At 39.3% G+C, this 10,100-nt stretch overlaps 2 protein-coding genes across 3 annotated transcripts in view; one reads left to right on the top strand and one right to left on the bottom strand.

The window, feature by feature from the left end:
* LOC101851677 (tetratricopeptide repeat protein 7B) overlaps positions 1–1,012 on the bottom strand; it is a 33,613-nt gene extending 32,601 nt beyond the window's left edge. For both annotated transcript variants that reach the window (XM_005109350.3, XM_005109351.3), the window contains exon 1: positions 869–1,012. In XM_005109350.3, coding sequence (XP_005109407.1) covers positions 869–989 — 121 coding nt within the window. In that variant the 5' untranslated portion in view covers positions 990–1,012. The remainder of the gene's footprint in view (positions 1–868) is intronic.
* Positions 1,013–1,032: 20 nt separating this feature from the next.
* Positions 1,033–10,100, top strand: part of LOC101851447 (ubiquitin-40S ribosomal protein S27a) — a 12,459-nt gene continuing 3,391 nt past the window's right edge. The window contains exons 1-4 of the mRNA XM_005109349.2: positions 1,033–1,158; positions 3,142–3,229; positions 9,192–9,247; positions 9,782–9,836. Coding sequence (XP_005109406.2) covers positions 1,048–1,158; positions 3,142–3,229; positions 9,192–9,247; positions 9,782–9,836 — 310 coding nt within the window. The 5' untranslated portion in view covers positions 1,033–1,047. The remainder of the gene's footprint in view (positions 1,159–3,141; positions 3,230–9,191; positions 9,248–9,781; positions 9,837–10,100) is intronic.

The raw sequence follows: 10,100 nt of genomic DNA, 5'->3' as shown, positions 1-10,100 counted from the left end.
AAGCTTAGAGTCTGGGAACAAGATCGATTCTTTGAGTCCTCATTTGGACTCGAAAGAATCGATCCCAGAGTCGATCTTGCCCTGGCCTAGTAAACAGGGATCAAACTTCAGAAATCTCCCAAGCGCTATGCAGGTGGTTGAAGGGCACCACTGACAGGTCAAACTTCTTTTCTTCCATTGTTTCTGTTTGTCTACTTTTCCCCTAAACTAAATGACCATTATTGTATTGATTTGCTTTTCTTTACTCATTGTAAAAACACACAAACCAAGTGTTATTCCTATCCAATCAGATCTAATTTCACACTTCTGGCTGACTACCTGGAAACGTTTTCATTCTAGCATTTCTAGTATACTACTAGTATACCACTGGAGCACTTTGAAGACAAGTCGCAGTACGATTTCACACCCACACCACCCTGACCATCTGCATCTGTCCTCTCCAGCTCCTGGTGGGTGGGTGGGGTAACAGCCATCCTCAAACCACACCCCTTCCCCCTTTTTCAAAAAAGGCAGTTTGGTGTAGAGTAAAGGCAAAGGTTAGAGTGGGTTGACCAATCTTGGGAATTCAGTTTCAAATTGAAAGGGTAGACTTTAGCCTGAGCGGGCAAGGTATTTTCCCTGCTCTTACACTTTCCACAGCACAGGTCAAAATCTTCCAAAAGCCAGAGCCAAGGAATTTTGACGTGAGGTGAAGGTTTTTGTGTTCGACTTTGACAGAGTACACAGAGATCATGTACTAACTACATAGGAATTTATCATGGGGGCTGGGAAGATTCCGTCTTCGACAGGTTTTCGATGCATTATAATGAATAGCAACGTTTACAGTTATTTGACTCCACCCTCTCTATTCTACGAAGTCCAAACAAACCTAAGTCCGTTGACTTGACTGTTAACTGCTTTGCAAGCTCCACAGATTTCTTCCAGTTGCATTCTACTCTGCATCTGTCGATTTCGGATTCTAATCGTGTAACTTTTACTTTTGACGCCATTACATAACAATGTCGCTTAAACACATTCAATGACACTAATGTATAATACAATGTTGTGATGCTGTCTTGTTATGCTAGGCTTCGAAATGAAGTGTGTATAATTGTATTATTGTCACTACTGTGCTTTGAGCATTGTTGTAATGTTGACGTTTGGCATCAAACTGGCCAGGTAGATTTTATGTACCGGCATAGAACATGCAAGTATATGATCACTGATCACTAATATCTAAAATGTGCCTTTTTAAAAATTATATGTCTTCATTTCGACAACATATTCAACAAAACTACATCTTCATTTCTGGTTATTGATGAAGCGTACGAGTATGGCTTTAAGATTCGAACTAGCAAAATAACAATACACGCTTTATTTGTCCTCAAATCTCTAAAACTTGCGGACAAAACGGCAAAACCATACTATAACTATTTCTAAACGTTAAAGATTTTGAAAGGAAAAAATAAATTATGGAATCCTTTTGTCTACTTGTTCAAAATATTTTAGTACGCTTCATGTACTGTTTGTTTGTTTTAGTAGAGGTTTTACGGCACTCGCGACTGCATAAAAGGTCATTTGAGCGACAGAAGCTTAGAGGTGTTACAAGAGAGTAACAAACATAAAAAGAAGGATTTGAAAGAAGAAGTAAACCACGCAAGAGCACCCGTCAACCATCCACCTACATGTACAACTCGCTTATACATGTACATTTTATATATATATATATATATATAATATATATATATATATATATATATAGTACATAGAGTTGACGTTCTAATTGATTGCACCATAATTTTGTGAATTGCACAGTACATTTTATTTTCAAAATGAAACAACACAAATAAAATATAGCAAGATATTCGACCCACAGCAGCTTCTCTATAGGCCTATATATCACTTGTAGAATTTGGCTCCCAGTTTTTATCCTTCGGTAAAATGCCAAGCATTCTATGTGTGTGGGGTTTTTTTAAGTTTGACACCCCCCCCCCCCCCCCCCCCCCTTCCAAAGTCCTGGGATTTGCAAACGATTAGTAAGTGTAAAAAGATTCTTAAACGCATATTATAGATGGCATATGCAAATGAAAATTTATAAAGTCGTTGTCCTCTTTCATTTCTATGTTTGTTACACTCTAGTAACGCCTCTGATCTTCTGCACTTATATGAACGTGTTGCGAGAGCCGCCAAGCCTATATTAAAGCTAAAAGATTTATAAAGTGTTGATCTTGGTGTATTAACCAGGTTTTTTAAAATCTTGTCCTTGGCAGCCCTCCCTTTCGCTTTTCTTCCTTAAATTATTAATCCCGATTTACCTCACACTGTCTCTTTCTTTCCTGTCTTCCTGTATGTGTGTGTGTGTGTCTTTCTCCCTCTCTCTCTCTCTCTCTCTCTCTCTCTCTTTCTCCCTCCCTCTCTCTCTCTCTTTCTCTCTCTCTCTCTCTATCTATCTATGTATCTATCTCTCTGTCTGTCTCTCTGTCTCTCTGTCTGTCTCTCTCTCTCTCTCTCTCTCTCTCTCTCTCTCTCTCTCTCTCTCTCTCTCTCTCTCTCTCGCAGTCTGTCTACCTATGGCTCTCGCTCAGTTTTCCAAACACTGTTTTTCTCTGTTCAAGGCGCATTTCATTATCATTTACTCGAAATAATATTTGGTAAATATGACTACCTACTTTATGTTAACCGCTCGACGGAAGCGAGCTGTATTTCTAGGCTACATACACGTTTTTCTGAGAATAATGTCAAAATGAGTTTCCATATTTTTACGATACTCTCCAATTCTCGGGAAAACATGAACAGCATTGGTGTCCTTTTTTCTAAGGTGAAAATTTCTATCATTTGTATTAACTCATTTCAAACATTTATATTTTCAAAACCACTGTCCTTTCCACCCGTTCCCTTTTATCCTCAAGGCATAAGACGAGGGTTCGTTAGTAGATCTATTTTCCTCATTAAGCTCTTCTTGCCTATCGTGTATGCCAGACTGGACTTTAAAATAGTTATACTTGACTGTTGAGATTAATTAATAATGCCTTGACTTTTTGAGAAAATCATAATAATTTGTGTTTAAAAATGAATATTGATTTTTTTAAAGGTAAATTATATGATAATATACAAGTTTGACAACAGTTATCCTGACGCTTTCAAAATCCAATTTAATTACAGTCTTCCTCTGTAAAATGTGACTGGCAGATCGGCTGCACATGCGTAGATATTTGCCTTTCCGGTTTGACAGCCATTGCCTTCGAAAGTGGTGAGATTATTGTCTGTCTTACTTTAGCTAATTCTTTCATTTTTGCTCAGTAGTGTGTATTTTTCTATCATTTTAAAGTGGGTGTATTTTGCATATTTACTCCATGTTCATATTTCTACTAATTGCATACTTTTATTTTTAAAATGTGGTCAATTAACTGTTGAAGCTGGACTCTATCATCAACAAGGAGTGAACAACGTGCTCCCCGTGCCGTGCGGACGGTGCCGTTGGCTGTAGACATGTACTGTAGAGTCCAGTCTGTGTTGTGTAGCCTTTATCTAGTGAAGTCAGAAGTGCCGTGAAAGAAGTAGATCTAGGCTAACTCATTTTCTGCGTCCTTCTGTCTTAATTAGAAAGGTGGATATGGAGCCCTAGGTTCTAGCTTTGTTTTTGAAGCACCCATGGCCCATAGTCGGCCATAAGGCTATCAAATCAATCAAGACTCTGCTGACTCTGGGAGGTTGATTGAATTTGATAATTTGAAGCTTTCACTTCATTTGGAATCTAAAGTCACCCTATGTCGTACCCGTATTTCCCGTCTTGAGGTATAAGGCTATCAATCAAGACTCTGGGAGGTTGATTGAATTTGATAATTTGAAGCTTTCACTTCATTTGGAATCTAAAGTCTAAAGTCACCCTATTTCGTACCCGTATTTCCCGTCTTGAGGTGGGCCAAGGCCGACCAGCTTACAAATACTTACATGTTTCTTGCTTAGTTTTGTAATCTTACAAGTTCTACATCAAAATCTATCATTTGGCCAGTCGATGTTATGTGCTATTACTATTAAGTCAAATTTTCCTTGTTTTCAGCATGAATGATGAGGCCCCTGTCACTGTGCCTGTGTGGGTTATTTCGTACCACATGGTTCCTTATTTCGTACCCTTTCGTTTTCAGCTCGCTGATAGTTTCCCATGGATATGAAATTAAATATGCCAACCCTTACAGGGCCTGAAGTGATAAAGGAAGCTTTGAAAGAGTATGCAAGTGTTCTCACCTTCGACCTCGAGTTATTGGATAGATCTAGAATCTAGATTCTAGATCTAATATCTAGACAGAGTAGGGGGTACGAAATAATAAACTTTAATGAAAATGTGCATAGCCTATTATTTCGTACCTTTGACCTCGAGTTGTTGACAAGCAGAATGGGACGATCGATAATGAGGCCTGGTGCCTCTATAAAATGGAGATTTTCTACCATGTGCAACTTCCGGAAGGAGGATGTGCCAATCCGAGGTCATTACATCTCTCAAGTATAATTGGCTATTAAAAAGTAAATTATCATCCGATGCTGTATTGAAATATCTATCCAATTAAACAAGTCCTGGGAACGCTGAAACAAAGAATGGAGACTTATGATTGTGTAAATAGGGGGGTGACTTTAATCTAGATAAGATCTACATGGGCAGGCTTAACTCACTGGAGACGTTTTCTCCCCGGCAAAGTATGCGCGTGAACGGCCTCTTACCATGCCGCCAACCTTTATTTCGTGCTAAGTTTTACCAGAATTAGCTGGTAACTTGGAGTTATCAACCCGCTAGGAAAGTTAGTCACACTGAGGTCCTACTTTCATTTCTCTGACTGGTGTCTGTTCTCACAACACTCTGTCAGAATGATGGCAGCACATTTAGTTTTGGCCACCTCTATTCTCACCCTGGGTGAGAATTGCGCAGCCGAGTCTTTTGGCTATTCTCACCCGGTGGGCGTTCACCGTTATAGCCTAGGCCAACCAGTGAAGCGTTCACCCTGAACCACAGAATTCTACTGTGATAACAGAATTATAGAAATCTTTGCTGTTGAACAAACGTTCTAGATCTATTACTACTGTTAGTGTTAGCCTAAAATCGTGCAATTTTGTCTGTGGGCAGTGGAGAGAGAGAAAGAGAGGAGTAGCGCGAAAATTTCCGGGCAGAACAAAATGGCGACCCGCGTAGTTCGGCTCGATTCGGAAAGTTAAATAGCCGTAGCATCTTTGTAGGCAACCAAATTAATTTAGTTTTCTTGTTTAAAATCATTTTTTTACTTTGTTTTGGTCAATTTGATCGTCCACACCGATAGACAGTATTCAGAAAGAGAGAAGGGGGGTAGATCTTGCGAGAACTTCCGGGCAAAACAAAATGGCGACCCGCGTAGTTCGGCTCGATTCGAAAAGTGAAATAGCCATAGCATCTTTGAAGACGGATCAAATTAGCTTACTTTTGTGCTATAACGTAATTTTTTCTTGGCTTTTATCAATTTGATCATCCACACCGATAGACAGTATACCGAAATGAGGAAAAACAGGTATTGTTTCACACTGGGTGAGAATAGCCACTTCCTTTAGTTTTAGTAAGGGTATTTTTTTACTTTCCCTCCCGTCTCACACTCAGCTACCAGTTGTCTATTTTCTACTAAATATTGATGCGCTGAACACGAATATCAACTTCATTTCCGTCGCAAATTAATGGTTTTTGAAATATTTGATTGTTTTTAACCGAGATAGACATGCTTTGGACCAATCGGGGGGTTCCAGGGGGGCCTGCCCCACTGGGGTAAAAGAAAATCTGGGGGGTTACAGGGGGGCATGCCCCCCTGTTTTTACACCCATAATTTGATATTTTACAAGTAGATTTGAAATTGTCTTGAAAATAATTGATTTGCGACAGTTTTAGTGGCTTTATGTGTGATCTGCAGCAAACAGTACAGCAGTTTGACCCCTGAAACAGTGCATTTGTGTGCTGGAGTGAAAGTAAAAATTTACCCCAATAAGGATGAAGATTAGGTGTTGCAAGAGTTACAAACACCGAAAAAAAATAAGACAAAGTGGCTAGCCGTACTACTTAGATCTAGGTTTGGTCCTATCGACTCGAACCTGTTGAGTACACAGGTCTCATTAGATCTAGATCTAGAAGTTTTTCGGGTTTACATAATACAAGTCAGTAAGGCACCTTTTGGTTTTGTCTGAAATACCAATACTTTAGGTTTTGCAAACTAAAAATGTCATTTACAATTCAGCCATAAAGTACGGCTAGCCAAGAAGTCTAGCCATACTTATCCTAAGCCCTATTAACCTTAGAAAACAGGATGTTTAAAATACATGCACTGTCATTAAGGCACCTGGTTTCGTCTCAAATACAAATACTTTAGGTACTGCAAACTAAAAATATATTTACAATTCAGTAGGCCTTTTTTATGGTCAGTCTAGCCATCATCTTAAGAATAAGGGTAAATTTTTACTTTCACTCTCGCAGACAGATGCACTGTTTCAGGGGTCAAACTGCAGTACTGTTTGCTGCAGATCACACATAAAGCCACTAAAACTGTCGCAAATCAATTATTTTCAAGACACTTTCAAATCTAACTGTAAAATATCAAATTATGAGTAAAAAACGGGGGGGGGGCATGCCCCCCGTAACACCCCCCAGATTTTCGTTTACCCCAGTGGGATTGGTCCAAAGCATGAGTAAAAAAAATACCAGAATAAGTACGGCTAGCCTCTTCCAAAAAAAGAAGGAAGAGAGATCAGGACAATAGATCTTTGATAGGAAAGAAGGAGCAGAGTACCCTCCAACCACCCAGTAGCACGAAAAGCAAACATTTTTCCAGTGTTAGCACAACTTTGGCAGTTCAGAAAATTCTTATTATACTTTAGGCCATGTGGGTCCTGATTTCAATGTAAATGAGCATCAAAGCACTGATTCTGGTGGCGAATATTCTAGATCTAGACTAGGCAAAATTCCGCTTTGTTAGACAGCTAATACATCATAAGGATTACCATATTACCTGCCTGTTCTAGGGTTTGGACTTTTTATTCATTTTGAGACAGATAACACAATAAAAGGCACACACAAGATTAATTTGGGTTAAATGGTGTTGGGGTGGGGTTTTTTTGGTTTTTTTATATAAAACTTTACGTCCAAACAAATTTGGCGAGCAACAAATTTTACCACATTTTCAAAAAGGGTTTCTAAAAAACTATATAAGATTGCCTTCCTGTTTTTTCGTGTCATGTTGGGCATATTAAGGTCTGTTAATGTGTGTAAAAATGGTGGTTGTGTCTGACTTTGAGAAAGGTCTTGTTGGAAATATTAAAATAGCCCAAAGACGCCAGTCTTCAACGTATGTAGACCTGAAAAAGGCCCAGTCTCAAGTGAGTTATTAACCTGAGCAGTTTTGATATTCTCAATCTGAGGCCCAGATAGATCTAGGTCTCGATCTGCACCTATTATACTTTATTAGATTGTTGGATTACGGTTAGGGAAGTGGCTATCCTCCCACTGGGTGAGAATACAAATACGATCGACCTCTCACCCCAGGGTGAGACTTGCCAGCGTTGGTTATTCTCACCCGATTTGAAACAAGGCCTGTTTTCCTAATTTCAAAATACTAACGGTGTGGATGATCAAATTGACAAAAGCAAAGAAAAAATGACATAGCACAAAAGTAAGCTAATTTGGTCGTCTACAAATATACTATGGCTATTTCACTTTTCGAATCGAGCTGAACTATGCAGGTCGCCATTTTGTTTTGCCTGGAAGTTTTTGCAAGGTCTACTCTCCTACTCTCTCTTTCTGAATACTGTATCGGTGTAGGCAATCAAATCGACAAAAACAAAGATAAAAAAATGATGTTAAAACACAAAAGTAAATTAATTTGGCCGTCTACAAAGATGCTACGGCTGTTTAACTTTCGAATGGAGCCAAACTACGTGGCTCGCCATTTTGTTTAGCCCGGAAGATCTCGCACTACTCCTCTCTCTCTCTTTCACCCTTACTGCCCACAAACAAAATAGCACGCTTTCAACACGTGGACGCTACACTGGTTGGCCAAGACTATCTCGGTGAAGGCACACCAGATGAGAATAGCCAAAAGGCTAGACCAACCCTTATGATTTTATTTCTCAAGTTCAGCAAATGTGAATAAAACATACGGTGCAGATCTGGGTAGGCTATTAGGCCTAACTGTAATTACAAGCGTATAGCTAGAGAACGACAACTTAAGACTAAACGCCACCCCCAGGGGGCGGTGCCACTGACTGAAGTGTCTTTAGGCCTTTCCCAAAAGGGGGACATTTCTCATTCATGCCCTCATAACTGCCTGATCTTCCACAGGGGACTGCTGCTTTTTCTTTCCTGATCCTTACTATCACCATTTCCTCTACTACTTTTGTATGTTTTTCACACTCTTGTGACCCGCTATTTCCGGGGTGCCTTGAAAGTCGAAGCAGACTTTGCGCTGTTGAAGCTAGAGAGGTGAGCAGAGTAAGTCTGATTCCCTGTAAGGACTTCTCTGTTGAGATCTACCCCTTGGCACTCATATGACCTTATGCAGTTGCGAGTGCCGTAAAACCTCTACTAAGTGGGTGATTGGCGGGTGCTCTAGTGTGGTTTGCTTCTTCTTTGCTGTGAAATATCTACCGTCCTTATCTCCCCCCTTCTTCTTTTTTATGTTTGTTACTCTCTTGTAACACCTCTAATCTTCTGGCGCTTATATGACCTTATGCAGTTGTGAGCGCCATAAACCCTTACCTAAAACTTTTAAAAACTACTAAATCCCCCCCACCCCCAAAAAAAAAACCCAGACTGAATGCCTTTGGTCAATATGCCCTATTTATAGTAACTGCCATCAGCGCTTTTTCTGTAGTTCTTCTACTTCACATAGTTTACCCGCTAGCATTCGGGTACTGTTTGTGTTTCTTCCAAGCCATATTTCCAATGAAGTGATATTAGTGAAAAGCAAGTTAATTTGTTTCCTGTTTTTGCATGTTGGCAGGTGCTCTGGTGTAGTTTTCTCCTTCTTTCCTATCAAACATGTATCGTCCTCATCTCTCCTCCGTAAAGTCTGTTACTCTCTTATAACATATCTATTGTTCGACATTTATATTGCCTTGTTGGGTTGCAAGTAAATGCAAGCAGTAAAACTCATACTAACATGTTTTTACTTTGTTTTCAATCTCTTACCCCTATTGTGTTTTTATTATCACAGGTGGCAAAATGCAGATTTTTGTAAAGACCCTCACGGGCAAGACAATCACCCTTGAGGTAATTTCTTTCTGTGAAAGTGAAATATTATCAAAGACTTTGAATTGGCTTTATATGTCTGTACATAGCTGGAGGGGGGGGGGGGGAGGTACTTGGCCAGTACCCACCATCTTTTTGGTTTCTGTTCACCTTTATGATGGGGCCTAGAAATAACATGACAGCGAATGCTTAATTGTATGTATAGTGGTGGCTTACCTGTTATAGATTTCATGTCAGCTTGCATTTTTGGTTTTTTCAGAAGTCATGGGTGTAGTTTTTTCAAGATTATATTTTAAATAAGGTGACCTGAATAATCCGGTCCTTTCAGAGACATTTGTACCTAGGAAACAAGTAATCATGAGAATTTGCAGTTTTAGACTTACTGAGAATCGGCAGCTGATAGGAAAGTGTTTTAAGTCTATGGCGGAGGCATCGAAATGAGGATTGTCTACCCCTACCACAAAAATTCTGATCCAAGAAGACTTTCTGTCTTCTGTCTTTGTTAGGACAATTTTTTATTTATATATTTTTTAATTTTTTATTGTTACATTTCAGGTGGAGCCCAGTGATACTATTGAAAATGTCAAAGCAAAGATTCAGGATAAAGAGGGTATGTGGTCTGCTCATACATTTTTATTCTCACTTTGAATTTGTCAGAAAGGTTTTTTCTGCATTCTGCACTCCTTTTACATCGAATATTTACTGGTGTGATTAGTTAACAGTAAGCAGATTTTCCATTTTTTAATATGTGTGTGTGTGTGTGTGAAAATTAATAAACGACCTTTCTTTTTGTAAAGATGCCTTTTAAATATATCGTCATGTTTTTGTTAGGCTGCGCCATGCAGTTGTTTGAAAGTTTCTGGAGTCTGGGGGG

Source organism: Aplysia californica, unplaced genomic scaffold, assembly GCF_000002075.1.
Source record: "Aplysia californica isolate F4 #8 unplaced genomic scaffold, AplCal3.0 scaffold00769, whole genome shotgun sequence".
In the NCBI taxonomy this organism is placed as follows: Eukaryota; Metazoa; Mollusca; class Gastropoda; order Aplysiida; family Aplysiidae; genus Aplysia; species Aplysia californica.
Note: the sequence above shows the minus strand (reverse complement) of the source record. Positions and strands in the feature narration are given on the sequence as shown.